The sequence below is a fragment of the Lytechinus variegatus genome, chromosome 7 (genome assembly GCF_018143015.1).
Source record: "Lytechinus variegatus isolate NC3 chromosome 7, Lvar_3.0, whole genome shotgun sequence".
NCBI lineage: Eukaryota > Metazoa > Echinodermata > Echinoidea > Temnopleuroida > Toxopneustidae > Lytechinus > Lytechinus variegatus.
In genome coordinates, this window is record NC_054746.1 from 12,196,811 (window position 1) to 12,217,394 (window position 20,584).

General features: G+C 37.1%; 1 protein-coding gene and 1 non-coding gene across 2 annotated transcripts; both read right to left on the reverse strand.

Moving 5' to 3' along the window:
* Positions 1–2,905: 2,905 nt before the first annotated feature.
* Positions 2,906–2,978, reverse strand: TRNAT-UGU. Its single transcript has one exon. It is a non-coding gene; the product is annotated as a tRNA-Thr (tRNA).
* Positions 2,979–8,819: 5,841 nt separating this feature from the next.
* LOC121418459 (isthmin-like) lies at positions 8,820–18,394 on the reverse strand. The gene is made up of 5 exons (XM_041612348.1): positions 17,977–18,394; positions 15,974–16,883; positions 12,669–12,818; positions 12,223–12,372; positions 8,820–9,359 (listed from the first exon to the last, which is right to left on the reverse strand). Exons 1-5 carry the CDS (start codon positions 18,079–18,081, stop codon positions 8,866–8,868), a joined length of 1,809 nt encoding a protein of 602 aa, XP_041468282.1. The 5' UTR covers positions 18,082–18,394; the 3' UTR covers positions 8,820–8,865.
* Between the last annotated feature and the right edge of the window lie 2,190 nt (positions 18,395–20,584).

Sequence of the window (20,584 nt, forward strand, 5' to 3'; positions counted from 1 at the left end):
ATTTTCATTCATTTTGTCAAAGTTAAACACTTCGTCTTACTAGACCAAATTTCACATGGACTACATGGCTATTGAGTTACAATGTGTTATCTATATGGTGTTAAATTCTCTTTCTCTTTTCTTTAATTGTGAATGGTACTTATCTTGACTTTTCCTTTCTACCTCTTCCACCTTCACTGTCTCCCTCTCTTTCTGTTTCTCTCTCTGATTTATGTGTATGCATATGTATGTGTTTTTTATTGTTACATATGTATTTTTAATGTATAATCTGTATTATGTTTACGTAATTTTTTTATGTTGGGACCCTGCTTACAAGCACTGTGTATTAAGGGTATCCCTCCATTTTTAAACAATATGTATCTGTATTTTATGTCATATTTTTATGTACACTTATTTTAAAGATGGTAAATAATAAATTGAAATTGAATTGAAATTGGACGAATTGGCATTTGACCAAATGAATATAAACTAATGAATGTGTCTTTTCATATTCAAATAACATTCTTTCGAATAAACAGATTTCGGTTCCGTTCCGCTTGCCCGGCTTAACATTCTGACTATTGCGGTACTATTATATAATCAAACATTCACCAACCATGAAAGCAAACCTAATCACTGGAGAATTTTCTATTTCTTTACCCCACAAATGCTTCTTCTGTAAATTAGCCAAAGAACACTGAATGATACAGTATGATGATCTAGAGAAAAAAAAACGCCTATTTATCAAACGCATAACAATTGGAGTAAAATCGCTTCGTATCTTAATTATATGCATCATTGATCATGTTAAACATTATTACAAATATTATTACAAATGTTTTACAATTGTCATGATTGTACCTTACCTCTTTTACCTGAACTGCCACGATATCATCTGTCCCGTGTCTCCATTTTCACAGCAGAGGATAGACATTTGGGGGGGGGGACGGAGATCAGCTCTCAGTCTTTTTTCACGCCATTTAAATCTGTCTTCATCGAATAACTTCATTGACGAATGCAGCATTCACCATTTTACTTGCTTACATGGGGATGATAACTCTTTTCTACCAAAGACCCTAATCATCAGTATAGGGTCCAAATACCATAGCACCTTACTCGAACCTTGCATAATCCATTGAGCACAATCAATTGAAAGATCTTTTGTTCTTTATTCAAAGCCCCCCCCCACACACACACACACACACACCACCTCCCATTATGTCCATCGTCATGAGTTACACTGAATGCACAGTAATAATTAGCTATTTGATTTTGACAGCAAAAACGGTGGTGTTAACGGTGTACATAGAGGACCACACCAGTTATTTTACACCGGTGTCAAATTGGCGGTGTTAGTTTTACACCTAAAGCTGTTATTACATCACATTTTGTTGTTACATTTACACTCTTTGGTGTTATGTTTAATATCTAGGGTGTAATTTTAACACCTCAGGGTGTGATCCTCTACTAACACCAATTGGTGTCAGTTTTAACACCACAGTTTTTACAGTGTATGTAATGATGCATGACGTGTTATCTTTTTCTATGTCATTTTCAAGAACATGACCATTTCGCTTGCTTTCATGGGGCCCTTTTCATCAAAGACCGTAATTATAGGGTCCCAGAAGATTTCTCCTTGTCCATTAATTCTCAAACCTCCCTAGATAGAGGGTTGCCAACAATAACAACAAGTAATAATTAGCTATTTGATTCTGATGATTTCATTTTGATAAGCTTACAAATACGAAATGACTAATGTATTTCTTTCTTGCATGTATTCGTTGAAGTGAATTATATATTTGCATACTTTTATTGATATTTGATGTTTTCAGAATGTCAAGAACATCATTTATTTAAAAAAAAAGTATGCATACACTTATGACATGTTAAATAGTAAACGGGCCTATTTGTAAATAACAGATTAATTGGATATCTCAAGTGAACATGGGAAAGATATTTCATGATTTATATTTGTTTAATTTATATCAGTTAATGATTTTGCGTATAGTTCGTGTGTAACAAAATTTGTACATTATTGGCTGCTGAAATAATGAAATGAGAATGTTTAAAACGTTTCACCTCCATAAAAATATAAATAAAGAATTCATTATTGAGGCTATAAACTAGCATGAACTTCAAGTAAGAAATGATGAAATAAAAATAAAGTGTACATATAACTTCATTTCTCAAAAGTAATTTTGAAAAGTGATTCTTATATGCCATTGGCAATGATTCGATGAATGAAAATATGAATAGATAGGCTCGTATTCTGAAGTCAGGTTTTTTTTATTAAGTAGAACGTTTTTTATCTTTACTGTGCTCTTTCCTGAGTCATCGATTGTAAAGACGATAATCTATTTATACTTCCTAGACAATAATGAATGATTTGAGACTTGAGAGCCAAATGAGCTGAAATATTATATCTCTACCGTGAGTGATTTATGTAACAATTGGCTATCCATACTTAAACCGCAACTTTAAACCTAAATTAAAGTTAAACCTGCTATCAGAATACGGGCCATGGAATTTAAGAATAGATAAAATCATCAAGAGAATTTAAATTGAAACAAAGTTGGATTCATGATCAATAATAATATAAAAATAATATTTATCATGATTTCAAGCCTGGAATCATGAATATAAATATCAATTTATTATGTGTATGCAATATTGATATGGTATTGCATTTTTATGAATCGATTTGTTTTGCATTTGAATTGTGCTAAATGTTGAACTTGTCTTTGTGTGGAGGGGGGGGGGGGGTTGGCAGGAAATTGATAGAGTAACAATTTTCTAAAAATGAAATCTCTCGAAACGTGAATTAGTGACTTATTTTCAATTAATTCTTCAAAAACAATCCCTAGTACGATATTTCTTCATAAATCTATTTCATTATAATAAGAAAAAAAAAGAGGTACCGCACCCCAGCCACCTGAGAGATTTGAACTCTCGACCCCTGGTTTACAAGACCAGTGCTCTAACCCCTGAGCTAAGGTGGCTTTCATGCCACGAATGTGTCCCGTATCTCCCTAATGCGTACAGAGCACTCATCCGTCAGCTGTGACTATCAAGGATATTATTGATTGATTACTTCCAACCAATTAGTATTGCATGGGTTGTATTTGATGAGAGTGTGAAGTTTGGGTTTTCCGCTTTGTTCCAATAAACCAGACGAGTGATCAAATATTAGCCAACTGCTGCCGATTTAGAGATAAGAGATTATTATTATAAATAATATTCATATTGACAATTTCCATATTTTTAATGTTTTTTTAATACAGGAATAGAAATATTGAATATTATTTTGCTCTGATTTAAAAATAAATCCGATACTTGCACTCATAAACGATGTTAAGATGAATAAAATAGATAGATAGAGTTTTGTTTCTATGTAAGATCTTTGGCAAATCCAGGGGGCCAAGGGGCTCTTCCCCATCCCAGTCCTCACCTCTGTAAATGATCAGCATATGCACTTTATACAAGAGAAGGCACCGCACCGCTGCCCCCTGGATCATGACTGACGCCCCTTTTTGCAAACAGGTATACAGTATTACATAGATCAGGGGCGGCAGCGGGGTATTTAGATGGGGGGGGGGGAGATAACAAAAGTTAATCATCTTATGTTCTCTATTGAACTAAAGGGGTATTATAATTACTGATCCGTTTAAAAATCAATGGGTATTGTATAGTTGCACTGTCTGTCCATATGTCCTTTTATAATTTTCTTGCTCCTTTCTCCCTCTTTATTCCTTTTTGACGGTAGAGGAGATATTCGTCCCCTGCCCCCCCCCCCTTGGAACCACCCCTGGCCACCCCTGGAATTTGATCTTCCGCTCTTAGAGCAGGAAAAGTAATTTTTCGCTTTAGCGTGACATATTCAAGGACAGATCCTGATCCAGGAGGCAATGCAAAAATTGTGATCACCCCTTTTCGGGGGGGGGGGGATAGGTATCATGAACAATCACATTCTGTGCCCCTTAATTTATAACAACTTGAACTTGCCCCCCCCCAAAAAAAAAAAAGTAAATCACTGTACAGGTCCTATCCTATCAAAAATGAATAACTTATCGATGAAATATCCACACTTTAGATAAGTAATTATTTTAAGGCTTTAGACCTTGAAAAGGAATTTCAATCTGAAGAAATGACAACCTAATATTTATTGAGGTTTGAGCGACTTTCTCACCGAAATAAGAAAGATGAAATTGAGAACAATGGAGCAACGATAAATTATGAGATTTATACCCCCCCCCCCTCTTTCTCTCTTTCTCTTAGTTTTGTTTCACAACTGAGCTTTTCAATTTTTCACCTCTTACAAATCACTCTTTTCAGTGAATGTGATTCTTGGCCCTCTTCCTACGACAGTTGCAAGTTTCAAATTAAACTCAGTTTTGCGCCGATCTAAAATGCATTCGCAAATTGAGCTCAATCGTAATAGTTTTATTTGAATCTATCTCTCTTCGTAAGACGGGTTCAGTATTATCTGATTATGATTATAGTAGAGAGAATTTGAATGATTTTCAATACAACTTGAATTCTATCTCCAAGGACAATATATATTTAATATATATTTTCCAGGTATGAGCTAACCTTGAAAAGATATTCTCAGTCAGACACGTTTAATCAACCAAGTCATATTAATATAGATCAGGGGAGCGTTTCATGAAAGGACTTGTCAGACGTTTTATCCGACAAGTCCTGTTTTATCCGACAGTTGCTATAGTAAGAGTGCTTCTCAACCAATCAGAATCCAGGAAAGTTGTCAGATCTGACAACTTGTCGGACGAAAATATTGATGAAACGCCGCCCTGGATTAAGATATTAAATACTCTTCTTGTAAAACACAGGAATGATTTTAGTCAGATGAATAGAAATCATGCTCTACAAAGAGCATTATCTATGATCCACTCATTTCACATTTTGCTCCACTATACATGGTTAATTGTATTTGTTATCGATTTGTTTCGGAAACAACACTATTATTTTTCAATAATGTACTGATTTTTATTGAATGAACCACACATCGAACTAAATAATAGAATACCTTTTACGTTTTAAACGACATATTCTTTCAAAATTATATTCATACCAAAAAAACAAATTATACAGAAATTAAAACACAAATTTTTATTTCCATCTGTTTTAATCCAGACAAGTGTTTTTCGACATGGAACTAAACATAAAATCATATACAATATTTATGCATTTTATCATCTGATGAAATAAATAGAGTACATGGAAACAAAAATATGTACGTTAAACCCATGACTCATCATTATCGATGACATCAGGAATTCTAAATCATTTTAAACATTATTATATAAAGCCAATTGAAGAATGGCGCGACAAATGTTAATATGCAAACGATTAACTAATATCAATAGGGGCAGCCCTACGGGGGAGGGGGCGACCACACCTGTGGGGGAAACAGAGAAAGGGGGGGGATGCAAAGAGAAGAGCATAAAAAAGAGACGTATGGGTCGTTGAACCTTTCATTATCTCTGTATGTATGAATTCATTCCCGGGCAATATAAAATAGGTAATTATTCCCTCGATCTTTTCAAAAAAAGCACGGCGTCACGCCGCCCTGGTTACCAGAAAACACATTTAGATCGGAACTAATAACCTTCAATGCAATTTAATATTGATAAAAAAATATACATGGAACATAATAATTACGTGTGGGCCCAGTATATCCTTCAACACTGATATCGAAATACAAAGTTTAATAATATATAACATAATTCAGCCTCTTATTCTTACCATGTGGAAATTCGTATTTTGAATATGAATAGTTTTTTTTTCAAGAACAATGGCAAGACAAGTTCCAATTGAAAAAAAAATGAATTTCGTTGAAATGACCCTTTTTAATCACACCTTCGCTGTCATACATTACCTTCGGCCCCCAGAAAAAATAAATAAATTAGTCATTAATTAATCAATTAATTAATTAATTAGTTAATCAATTAATAAATAATGTGATAAAAATGGCGAATGAAAAATAACAACAAACAAGCTAAAAATATCAAAGAAATAAAGGGAAATGTAATTTATCGATACGTTAAAGTTCGAACGTTGATATATACGTTCTTTCAGAAAACATTCATTCAAAATAATGGCAAACATCGAACCATCCTCGTTCACAACACATTAAGGTTGGCTAGGTGATTTCTTAAAATATTTATAAAAAACACTATTTTCAGCAACGTAATTATGCATACCATCATATATATTATACAAATTCCCTGAGAAACACATTATGTCTCTATAATCTCTTACATGCAGTTTTATTTATAAAGGACTATTGGATATTATATACAGTAGAAACATTATAATTAAAAGAATAATCCGGTGAATTAAAAAAAAGTTAATGTTATTTTTGATTGCCATAGAGATTTTTAAAATATAATAAATGAAGTATTTGCAGGAATTTATTGACTTTACTGCAAACATGAAACGATACTGTTATTATCGGTGTTTTTAACCAAACAGAATTTGAAATGCGAGAATGTTCTGAATGTTATTAAGAACACGCCGTTCACTGCAGATTCTATGGTTTCTTCTGTTAAATTGATATTTAATCGCATTTTGAAATCTACCTCCATAAGCAAAAAAATCAAATTCATGCGATTGAAATATCAAGTTGAGATGGTTGTACAAACACAAATCCGATCAATTAGGAGATAATGGTGAGCCTATTCTGTTCTGTTTTAAATACTTGAATCACAATTTTAGCAATAAGTATATATACAGTACAAACCCGTGACTATTTCAGTACAAAAATAATTTCGAAGCAGACCTTAACAGGTATACGCCTCTATCGATTGTCAATGTGTAGACTAATGTCACAGCCACATCAGCGAAACCAAAACAAGACCGGCCAAAGCAATGACGTACAGTACTCAGCGATCGGTTAGCTATCGGTTTCATTGTGTGACTGAAGCCTAATATAGCCTATATACTCACAGGTATATAATACAAACAATGACATCATCATTCGAGGTAGTTATCATATTCAAAAAGTGAAAATCGTTAAGAGCATCATTATATAAACTCCAGACAGGAAAAAATTCCAAATTCACACCCAATTATCATCATATAACTCACCAATTAAAAAAAACAAACTTTATTCTATTTTTTCAACCAATATCAAATTGGTTTTGCGTTCATTTTGATGAAATATATATGGTCAGATATACAAAGGAGTATATGGCCATATTTTATCGTAACTGGACAAAAAATGATAACTGGTTACAACAAATCATTTTTCTTAATAACAATTGATATGACACTCTAAAACAAAATTCAGATTGCTTCAAACGAACATAATACATGTATTTTGGTAACATAAATCAACCTGCTCATTTTAAGCATTGAAGGGAAAATGTTGAAATGTGTTTAAAGGTCAAGTCCACCTCAAAAAAATGTTGATTTGAATCAATAGAGAAAAATCAGACAAGCACAATGCTGAAAATTTCATCAAAATCGGATGTAAAATCCGCTCATTTTAACAAAATAGTTATATGAACGAGCCATTTACATCTAAATGAGATAGTCGATGATGTCACTCACTCACTATTTTTTTTTATTGTTTGAATTATACAATATTTCAATTTTTACAAATTTGATGATTAGGACCTCCTTGCCCGAAGCATAAAATGTTAAAATAATGGAATTCCACGTGTTCAGGGAGGAATGAAACTTCATTTCACGTGTTAATGACGAGAAAATCAAAAATTTCATATTTCATATAATAAAATACAAAAGAAATAGTGAGTGATGTCATCAGTTCCCTCATTTGCATACCGACCGAGATGTGCATATAACTGTTTTGTGAAATGAAGCGAAACTTTAAAATGTAACTTTCTTATTTTATATCCGATTTCGATGAAATTTTCAGTGTTATGCATGTTGAATTTTTCTCTTTTTATTCAAATGAAGTTTTTGTTGGGGTGGACTTGTCCTTTAAGTGTTATCAGGGAATGACAAAAAGAGACAAGAAAATGGAGAAAGAACCTGAAAGACGAAGAGAAACATGATCCCCAAACCGGGGGGGGGGGGGTTTGACTCCCCTTTTATCAATAAATGTGTACAAAAACTTAATAATTACCATCGGATTAAGATTTTTACAAGGTCAGCCCCGCCCAATCCACCCACACTTCAAAACCATTCCGCGAAAGGAAAGGCAAATCAATGAAAAGGAGATTTCAACCGAGCCCCCCCCCCCCCAGAAAAAACAGCCCCCATTTGTTTTACAGGCGACACACACCGCGTTCGTTACCTGGCATTGCATATTGAATCACCAAACAGAAAGTTTATCCAGGCCGAAGAATTTCTTACGAATTTCTTGGTCCCATTTATGTTTCTTGCTGATGTGGTTTACGGTACACCATGTGGAGTGTTATAGAAGCAGTGGATAGAAGAAGAGAAGGAAGTGGATAGGCGAGAAAGTGGAGATTTGAGAATAGAGTATTCTTTCTTGAGAATAGTCCTGAAAAGGACTGTAAACCAGAAGGAATGTTGAGTGAGAACAGCTTGAGTAGTAGAGCTGATGAGGAGATGCTGGCTTGCGTCGGCGAGTAGAGATGACGCAAGCCAGCATCTCCTCATCAGCTCTACTACTCAAGCTGTTCTCACTCAACATTCCTTCTGGTTTACAGTCCTTTTCAGGACTATTCTCAAGAAAGAATACTCTATTCTCAAATCTCCACTTTCTCGCCTATCCACTTCCTTCTCTTCTTCTATCCACTGCTTCTATAACACTCCACATGGTGTACCGTAAACCACATCAGCAATTGTACATGCCACCATGCAAACCTTCAAACAACATCTGATTTATGTTTCTCTCCCAAAGAGAATGTATTGAGGACAAAATAACTTCCTTGTTCAGAAGTCCCGCGCTTCTTCAACCTGAGAAAGAAATGTTTGCAAATCTGGAATCTCTTCGCATTCTCTGCCGTTATTAGGCTGCCTGATCCGATTGTACTTGGTCCAGTCTCCTTTGCATATGATCCAGGGCAAGATGTCGATCTTGTAATGCAGCTCCCGGGAGATCTGTGCCGTGATGAGCTGAGGCGTACCAGCCCCTTGGCCTCTGGTGATCAACCTCTGATTGGCGTCGTAGCAGCACTGCTGTGAGGCTAGCGACGTACTGCGGTAGGAACGTACCGATTGGATACAGCTACTGGCGGTCGGCTTGTAGATATCCAGTCGGGCTGCCTCAGGGTCTTGTTGAATCCAATGGAACTCCCGGCCTTGCTGAGGATCCACGATGGCGTTGTTGGTCGGGAAGTGGCAGGGACAACTCGGAAGGTCATCCAGACGGGACAGGTAGGACACCAGCTTCTCACTGCGACACTGCATCCATTCTTCGCAGCTATCTGAAATAAGCAAAGATAAAGAAAACCAACTATCACCAATTGCAGAAAGACTAGATCTTCATTAGCAGTAGCCTATGTCATGGCCTTATATGCTACAGTCACACCAAAGAAACCGACTCCGAAGGTTTGTTAATGGCAATGATGACATCCGGTCTGGAGACGGTTTTGCCGGTGTGAATAGTAGTATTACGAAAATTCTATAGGCTACCTGCTCCAGAACATCCTTGGAGTCGGTCATTACGCAGTTTTGCAAAGCGACGCTCGGACGATTCAATATCAATGTACTAATTGATTGTAAAATGCCAGTCATGACAAAGAATAAGCACGAAGTCTTTGTCGAAAATTGAGGAATTAAAAGAGCAGCCGGGAAGAGCAGTTTAGTCCTTGAGTCTGGAAAAACGACATAATTTTTATTTGCGATTTTTAGTCAGCTCTTTAGAGTCATTAGACGAAACTGCTATTCCGGTTCTCCAATGTCCGATGTAGACTCGAGTCCCACGTGTTCTGTGCCATTTGGCGGGCATAATATGCAAGACATTTACTTTGACTCCGTTCTTGAATCCTCCGTAGGTCGCTGAGTGAAAATCCCTATTCACTACCGATTACCATAACACGGGATTGTGGAGTTGTAGCTAATCAGGAAATCCAATACAAGATCATGGGGATATCGGTTCGGACATTGACCATGCATTCTGTCAGATATCAAGAGGGAAACAGAGCAAAGTCCATGTATGAGGTTAGTAGCCTCATACATAACAGCTTATTTGACATGTGCACTCTTAAAAAGGATTGGTCATAATAACCCATGTGTTTGGTGAATATAGGACCTACGTGCCAGATCTACAAAAAAAGGTTCAAAATTGACTAATTTATTGGTTAAAGTCTACCAGGGGAGCGTTTCATGAAAGGACTTGTCAGACGTTTTGTCCGACAAGTCCTATTTTATCCGACAGTTACTATAGTAACAGTGCCTCTCAGCCAATCAGAATCAAGGAAAGATGTCAGATCTGACAACTTGTCAGACAAACAAAATGTTGATGAAACGGGCCCCTGGTGCCCGTTTCATAAAGCTGTTCGTAAGTTAAGAGCGATTTTACGACGACTGGTGATCCTTTCTTACGCGCTATACCATGGTCCATGAACATTTGGTGTAAACCATTCACCACAAGAAAGGATCACCAGTCGTTCTTAAAGTCGCCCTTAACTTACGAACAGCTTTATGAAACACCCAGCAGAATTGCTGTTGATATTGACCACTTTTATCGGTCAGACACATATTCACCAATAGATTGGATACTCTGACCAATCTTTTTTAAGATAGAGGTGCCGCCGTAGAGTGGTCTAACTCACACTTCACCGCCGGACCTTGCATGGGCGGAAATCCCAGGGGGGATGGGGGACGTGTTCCCCATACTCAAAATAATAGGGGGGGATACAATTTCGAATGTCCCCCTACTATTTGTTGTCTTTTTGATGGTAAGAAATACATCATTCAAAATTGAAATAAAACGTGTATTTTAGGACGAGATGACCTTACTTTTTGGATAACCTTTTTTTTGCTTGTCAAATTTATTTTCGTCGAACTTAAATTTGGGGTGATAACTTTTTTTGTTGTTTTTTGCTTGTTAAATTTTCCAGCCCTTATCCCCCTACCTTTGGGACAGATTTCCGCCCCTGCGCCGGACTATAAAGAGGTGCCGACTATTTAGAGTCAAGGGTTCGATCCTCGGCAACAGCACTTAGACTTAGGCATATTCCCAAACTTTCGGAATTAAGGTATAAAGTTAAGGGTCGCTCCTAAAGGCGTACGTGCCTGATTCGTGATAATCTGTAAAATGCCAAACTACACACACCCAACCCACACACGTACCTATTTGAAATTTGAGGTACAATAATTACCGTTCTAAAAATAAACCATTTTAGACAAGAGAACATTGCATAATCAAAGATCAAATAGAATGGGCTAAGGTGATAGGCCTGTATCAGTGCAGGCCTATACCGTCATTTTGAAAGGTCAATGAACACTTTCAGTTATACTTATACCTCATTGCGCAGTAGACTGAAATCAATACCAAGTACACGAGGTAGAACCAAAATTAATCCCGTTTAATATTAAAGCAGTCTCAGTCATTGAACTTCAAATCTCCCCTCGACATATTTTTCGCTACCCGCGGTCCTTAGCCCAATTTCCCTCGCAACAAAAACATCCGTTTGTATTTCTTTTGACCCAAATTCGACGGTTTATTTATGATTCCTTCGGGCGACCAGCAACCCCTTGATATATTTCGGCTGCTCTCGCTCAAATGAAGCAATGAACTCAGGGGAAATGTATTACAGCCGATTAAAACTCATTACCATGTTCAGACATGGCTCGACCGAGGACAGATTCGAAGAAAAATAAGCGAGGCGGATGTAAATTGAACTCGAACAATTCGTAAAACTTTAGATATCATTATTAAGGGACTCAACTCGTAATCGGACCTTATGTGCAGTAGTAAGAAAAACTCATGCAAGGATGGACCCCGTTTTTCTAAAATGAGTATTTTCTTTTTGTTTTATTAAATTTCACCCTTTGTAGAAATAAGTTTTATTTTACACGAATTGGAATATACAACGGCTCGAGCTTCTCGACATCGTGGCGCAATGTGGGTAATCCTTGCGTTCACAGTGACAAGCAGACAATATTACGTGTTCGAATGTATTTGCAAGACTTTAATTTGCAGATTTTTCAAGATTTTTTTGGTTATTTGTGGAAAGAAAAGGGTACAAACGGGTTGAAAGAAGAACAAATATGCCGGTGGAAATGCAAGATAAGAAGAATTATACTTATATCCGCAAATGGAAATTATTTTTGTAAGCTTACCGAAGTCAGAACTGTCGATGGTGTCGGCGATCTCGTCAACGACATCGATGGTGAAACCCTGGTTGATGACGAATCCCTGATTGGACCTTGTTGCACTGGGAAGTTCGCTAGCGTCGAAATCGTTCTCTGATTCTGACGTCAGGGAGGACCCTGCAAAGTGAACAAAAATCAAAATGTGATTTAAACACTGGATGGCTCAGAATGGGATACCAGGAATATTACACGAGTTAGAGCCAATACTGCACAAATTGCAGACGAGCGTAAGATTTATTGATTGATTGATACAAAATTTACATGTATTTCATTTTAATAATAAAAAATCATCTAGATAAATATAAACCCCCTAATAATAGTATAAAAATCTAACTTTTTGTACGTGTGTATGGGGGGGGGGGGGGGGCGGCTTCCCAATCACACCACTACGAATTGAATACCCATCAACCTACCAGAGCATATGTGTTTATTGCACTCCTGTCTTTCTGTAGTACGGCACTGCAACCCACAAGGTCGAGTTCGTTCTCGTTTTCCTCCGCCGCATGGTGAGGAGCACGATGACCACGAGCTCCACCCACCGAACCCAGCTGCTGAAGACTCATCTGTAACCATGGTAACGGGAAATACCAAAGAAATTATAATGGAGTGATTTTAGATGATGAATTGACCTTATCAAGAATCAAGGGTGAAGGAATGATGTAGGTACAGGTGGTACATGAAGGTCATAAAACAAAGGTGTTGGTGTATTCGTCAGTGGGCTGTAGTTGTCGTACCCCAACTCATTTCATTAAAGTGCTCGTGAAAAGTATGCAGAGGAGTAGGGAAAATAAATGGACAACTGTGCCTTTATCTTTTTTAATGGGTCACCCTCGTTGTTTTAAAAAGAGGCCCCTGAGATTTTGTTGGGTTCAAAGCAAAGTAAAAAAATATTTCCAGTAATCCTAAGATACAGAATGTGTTTGCACGCGACGAGTATGTAGCCTTGATGGTAGAGCCCCCGAAATTGCATGTCATCATTGAAATTCAAGATTAGATATGTAACTCTCTGATTTCCTATTCCTTAATTTGTGAGATAAGTGCTCGAGTAGCACCTTTTAAGAAATAAATACAAAGAAGGGACACTTTTTAAAGAAACAAATACAAAGAGATGGCGCTGTATATTTTAGAAGTCAAGATTTACATTTTTAAAGAAAGAATCGGCGACTGAGAAAAAAAAATCGACAGCTACCACCTTTAGATTTTAGATTATAAAATGGATAGGATACCTTAGTATGTGTTGGTCCGGGGTGTTGGTCAAAGATGAATATAAAATGTGTATTAAATATGTGACGTAAATCAGATAGCTGGACCATTTTAATTCAATCATGAAGATAATGCAAGCGATGTTAGAGGTCGAAGAACCAGTTAGATATCTCTATATAATATAACCTTCCGTTTGGTCTCATCGCACATGGTCTAACCCTAGTTCTTGTACTAACAATTAAGAATAATTGCTATTTAACCCATGTCCCATTTTGTCTTATTTCCCCATTACTCCATTTTTATCAAATATAAATTTGGACCAACCCCGCGTCGTTCATATCATTAGATGATGTGAAGTAAATTGAACAATTTTTTATCTGACAAAATGTAAAATACCCTCTGAAGGTACTAAAAATATCGCCAAAGTATGCATGTCCTTATCAGGTCACAGTGAAAGATATCGTTACCACTGATGCGCCCAAGGCTTCAAGTAAACTATTGCTATGTCAAGAATTCCACCTCAAATGACCGCGACACCAACTGACACACTTTGAAGTTCATTATACTAAAAGATACATAGAATTTCGTGAATATTACACATATTTTCACTGGGCACCCACACGGCCTCTTCTACCACATTTAAAAATCGGCTATATTCTAGTGGTTTAGAAAGTTCTAGTTCGCACCTTTATAGGTGCAACCTTGCACCTTTAAGACAAGAAAGATCAAATACACCTGAAGGTGCTCCCAGTGTGACGTTGCTTATAAGTGCAAAGTTGAACCATATTTTTGGTATTCTGTTTTTTTTCAATCAAATATCAATTTGTCTTCAGGGCATGATATTTTCTACCCCGTTCTTATCTTGATAGAAGAGTGTAATCTTGAATCAAATGTCCTGTTTTCTTTTGTCAAATCATTTTGTAAAATTGAATTACATGTATATCAAAATAGTTGTATAATGAAACTTGGAAATTATCCGACAGAAAAGGACTTATAAAGCAACGAAACTGATGTGTAATTAAAAAATACAATCACGTGCTCTTTTTAGGAGTATGTAGGTGGGAGTGGCATTTCTACTCGGAGTTAACTAGCATTAGCAAATAAAGAAATTTTCGGATGAAAAGGAAACTTGTTTCTGGTCTAAACTACGAGAATTTTCTTCTGCTAAAAAGGCAAATCCGCTCGGAAACAAAATCAAACAATTTTCGACATAACATTTGCTCAACTTATACTCAAAATTAGACGCATGTGCTCTACTTTGAAATTTCAGACAGGAAACGTTGGGTGACGAAGGAATGTAAAAATGACGCCTCAATTCAATGCCAAAACCACAGAGAACAGTAAGGCTGTTTACACACTAAACAAAAAATTGATTATAATGAAAATAAGTAGTACAGCAAACGGGAGAAGCTTGTCTTGTCGGAAGTTGCTGTTTGGCAGAGGAAACCAGAAAAAAACTCTAAAATTTTACTTTGACAGAAGGGGAAAAAGGTCATTCTAACAACTGTGTCCTGTGTGTTCTTGTTCATGATGTAGCGAATGTGCAAAACTTTCATTAAAAGATTTTATTGATTACTATTTCAATCGGTGGTTAGAAACACGTCCTTGATATGTCACAGATGTATCATATATCATTAATTTCAAAGTATCCAATTTACCAAGTTTGCTACCGCTATGATTTTGGATTCAGTACAATTCCTTTTGTAAAATCAGTCGCATGAAAAAAATCAGACATTTTGGGAAATATTTCTTTAACCGAATCCATATCATACGCATGAAAATTGTTAAAACATGAGTATACCGTTGAAAGAGTTGTCTATCCTTATGACAATTCGTTTTGATAAAATCAGAAAAAGTGAGAAAAAATTAAGGTGAACGCTTGATAAAATTCCGTCAAAGAATACGAGAATTATGAATTTGCAACGTCGCATGTGATACGCTGTTCAACGTGAATAACATAAACCCCCGTGTTTTATTTGAATTTGACTTTATTTTACGTATTTCACATGGAAACATAATGCAAAAACAATGAAACATCAGAAGATTCAACATGGCCGGTATATAAATCAGACATGGCATCATTCATCTAAATCAAATAATACTGCGATTTGAATTCAAAGGCAATTTAAAATAAGGTGAAATATGAGGGAACCTGCTTAAAAAAACATCGCTTGTCCAGTCTGCAGGATAAAACAAAAATTATGCTGGAGAGGACAATAAAAGAAGTCGATTTTTATAAAGAAATGTCGCTCCGAAACCTGAAAAAGATGACTGAAAATAACTTTATCATTGAAACAAGTATTGATTTATGAGTTGGTACGCGTTTAAGTAATTTTCTAAGAATTTTGGCGTAAAGAATTCAAAATACAAAAAAAAATCATAACCCATTTATTCTTTAACGAATTTCTGCTAAACCATCTTTTATTCCCAACGTTTTTCCACTTTACTTTAAGATTGTCAATTAAACAAAATATCTGTTTTCTCTCAAGGTTTCAATCTGAAACAAAAATCATACCATTTTCGCCGTCCAGATATCCGGTGTGTCTGATAAGGTGAAAGAGCGTCATATCAAAGGAACTTGAGGTATTGCTATTGGTATTTTCCGATGGACGTGACGGCTTCTGATTTCCACGGTTATTGTTCCGATTTTGGTGATTTTTTCGCCCCTTGCCCTTCCTTCTCCCTGAGTCCCTCCCTCGATGCTCAGACTGGGGCGAAGGAGGAGGTGGCCGTGGTCTCGATGGGCGATCGTCACCCGGCAACCGGTTATCGATCTCAGCCGCCGCTTCGTCATCGTCGTCATCAGTCACCACCTCAATGGTGATATCGAGGTCCGGATTAGGCGTGATAAGATTAACAAATCCCAAGTCTGGATTTGAGAGGGTCGCAAGCTCAGCTAATCTTTGGAGAGATCTCAACTCTTCTGTCCTCATGGTATTTGCGTCTTTCTTGCTCCGCATCTCCATAACTAAATCTATGTCTTCCTCCTCCTCCTCCTCCTCCTCGTCATCATCCATAGGATAATCATCGTAATCATATGTATAATATTCATCCATATCAATAGAAAGATCTGATTGTGACGTCACGTCTGTTCTTATCCCGTCATCCCATCCCACGAACCCTTCCGCGTACGATTGCGTCACAATGGCTTCGCGGTTCGTCTCTTTGTCATTCACAGGTTTAGATAAAACTAAATTTTTCACGGTGCTCGTCCTTTCGATTTGACTATTTAATTTTCTACTGGTTTTCCCTGAAGTTCTGTCGTTTTGGTTCGACAAAAAGTTATCACTGACTGTCGTGGCCATTCTCGTACGTTCTGTGCTACCTAACCTGGGCTTTTGGGGTTGGGCATCGCGGTTTTTGTCTCGAACGTTTAAATGCGAGTCTGTGGTGCTCTCTGGAACAGCTCTCCTCTGAAGATGAATCTTGAAAACGAAAAGAAAAGATTTTATTTGAAATTTTACCCACGAAATTAAAATCATATTTCACAAAAAATAGAATAACAAAATGGAAATCATAATTTAAGGAAATGATAATTTCATAGCTCTCTTCCTTTTGATACTAACTCTATGTACAAAATATATTTATAATCGCCGACACGTATGCGTTAATGGAGACAAATTATACCTGACGTAATTAAGCGTTTCTTACAAAATCTTTAACATAACGTTCTCATATAGGCCCTATCGTTCCTGATAGAATTAATTTTTATTCTTGGCCGAGTTGTTTGAGCGCCTAAAGCATCGACAAGACTCAGATTGAACAAGTAACAACAAAGACGAAACGGAATCTTCCGTGTTCGACTCCCGAATAAAGAACATAACATCTCATTTTTTAATGTAAGGCCCTTTTGAAGACCATAAATACAGAATAATAAAATCCACAAGACATGCAAGAGGTTCTTATTGTTATCACTCTCCTGAAAAAGGCAAGAACCGTTGATACTTGCAGAGACGTCGAGTTTAGATCGTCTTTTCATGACCAAACAATTATTTCCCACAAAAAATGTATCGCGAAGCCTCCAAAGTGATGGTTGTTATTACCATAATCTTTTTCTGATTTCTTCTTCTTCAAGGCCCTATCTCACAAAAGGATACGTCGCCAGAGTCTACAATCGCGGAGACGTCTTCTACATATAAGTTTATTCGGTCTGAACAAAGGAGACGTCTCTGCGGCATCTCCACTTCTCAAGACAAGGTGACAAGGACTTTACCCGACAGTCGCGGTGATGTTCAGTCTCTGTGACGCCTCGGGAACTTTTCTTAGTTGCATCGACGTCTCAGAGATGTTTCCGGGACGTCGCAGCGACTACGTGGAGAATTTACAGCAACATCCCCGCGACGTCTGGCAAAGGGATTGTCACCTTGTATAAAGCATTCGGAGACTCTCTGAGATGTCGCAGAGATGTCTCCGCAACTGTAGTCTCTGAGATAATGCAGACTATTTTTATGGCCTTAAATTTTTGAAAGGCCCTTTTCGCCTTCTTTTTTGAATATTCACTATCATGGTTCATCTTACCTGCAAAGGAGCGACTAGTCCCGGGATCACTATGGCCCAGCAGGTCATTACAAAGATGGCTAGAGGGAGTAGGTACGGCCATGAGGACGTAATGTTCATCGCCATAATCACTTGCCCGACGTTGCATCACAGTTTGATGTAATCACCACCATTCTCCATACAATGCGTGTCGTACAATCGCCCACGGCCACTGGGGAAGTTATTCCGATAACTTATTCAAAAAATATGATTAACTTTCAAAGTTATATGCTATGCTGGATTATAAATCCTTGTGGCAGCGAATGAGGAATCCTTTGTCGTAATATTTTATTTCTATATAGCAAACAGTGACAAGTTGAAAATGTGGTTTATTTTCCTTTCCTCTGTAATCCCGACGAAGATCCTTGTTGTGCGCAAAGAAGGAAAATATTCGTCAAAATCACTAGGATGTTCCTACACGGCGAACCGTCTGCTTTCCTTTACATGGAGACACCGCGCCAATTGCCAGCAAAAAGGGATGACCAAAGTGAACTCTTAAGAAGAACTGAACTCTTCAGAAGAACCTGAAAGAGAAAAGAACAAAATATTACTTCGAAAAATGATCATTGTTGTATGAAAAGCATAATATTTTTTTTAAACATGCAATTGCCTTGGTGAAAAAGCATGTTTCATTGGAGTTTGATTCTGTAAACAAAAATGCAACATTGAATAAAATATCACCATGGACATAAATGCAATTATCTATCAGAAGTTCGAATCTTATATACCGGGATAATGACAGCCTGGGTACTTAGCAGTACCCGAGAAAAGGTGAATCAGTTTAATTGCCTAGTCACTCACTGAACCGACCCTTATTACCAAACTGGAAGATAATTATTTGGAATGGAATTGCTCTTCATGCTACAGTCAAACAGGCAAATATCGAATCCAGGCCGACCAAAGCATTTACGTTATTTCAAATGGCATACCATTGGTCGGTTTGGAGTCGGTTTCGCCAATGACACTGTGACACCATGGCGACCTCCTCGTTGGCCGTGTCGTACTCCACGGCGGACCCTTTTGATGTCGGTTCAAGTGCTCATTTTCCCCGACACGCCCCATACTCGTTATGCGGTGTTAAATAGCGCAGATTACACGCATGCTTTTGCGACGCTTGACCTAAATTATGGTGTTGAGTTCTCGGAGGCGATTTGGTGACGGACGGTCACATCAACAAAACCAACTTCAAACCGATCAAAGCTAGTACATTATTTCGAATGACGTATATTTGGTCGGGTTGTAGTCGATTTCGTTGTTGTGACTAATTAGCGTGTGATACATCCAACAACTTTAAAAGTGAGTTTTCACGACCATGCGAACATGTTGGACGGATGGCAATGCGAACCCCCCCCCCAGATCTTACATTTACATCAGAAATTCATAAAATTAATGTTTCTTTAGGATTTGGAAATGTTGCAGATAATTTTTACAACGTTGAATTTGCTTCCAAACCGTTTCCAGGACTCTTTAAAATCTACATGCCTATTTATGTTTGGAGCAACTTTTTTGCCATTTTTTACATTCGAGTTCTGCACAAAGGCACAAACTTAACACGTGCCTGTCATTTCATGTTGTCAACAACATTTTTTACTTACGCATTTTCATTCTAACAGGCCAATATTTCATTTCATTAAATTCCATTTAATTCATTTCCAACAAAATACTTATCATAAGTACAGTTTGGTCTCAAAAAATTAAGCCAATACAACAAACAAAATATGTATCATCATTACACTAAAATAATCGTCAGTAATGGCATTTCAACGATCGGAGACAATTGAAATGCGCTATGAACGTATTATTTTGTTCTGGAATTTATCTTTGTGGATCGTACATGATCATTTTGTTTTAAATACTGGAAAGGTTTCTATCCTGGGAGCAAGGACCTATTACTCAGGTCCATGCTGGAAGTAGACATGAAGAAAGCATATCTGCAATATTTAAAAGTTGTCTTGCATTACATCTAAAGAGGGCGCGAGATCATGCATCGTTTGCAGCTGTGTTTCAAAACGAAAATGTTCATCATCAATGTTCAAGTATACGTTTGTATAGACCCTACTATACTATACTCCTATACTATACTATACTATACATGTCGTATATAGGCTGGCTTAGGGACATTTAACACCCCCCCCGAAAAAAATAAATAAAAGAATTCCAAGACCAGGGAAGTGAGGGGGGTTGATAGTAATTGGATTTTGGAACAACGGGAACGAACCTCATTTCGTTTTCGGATTTTCGAACCTCCGGAACAACGAACCTTATTTCGCTTTCGGATTAACGAACCTTCGGAATTACGAATGTATGCGTTGGATTTTGAGCCCTCACGGTCGTTGTCATAATAGCAAAGTTATTATAGTTGTAAATCTTTGTACTATACTCAAATACCCCCATGAATGGTGAATCAAGTAAGCTTTTACGAGCACTTGACATATAAAATATGGGCGTTATCAAGATGACATTGACCATCAATATAAGCTCTTGATAATATTGGAACAGTGAATGGCGAAAGTAAACGGTGTTATCATGTCCTACAAGTAAATATTTATCCCACTCGTCATGCAATAATAGAGATGGGAAGTTGATGTAC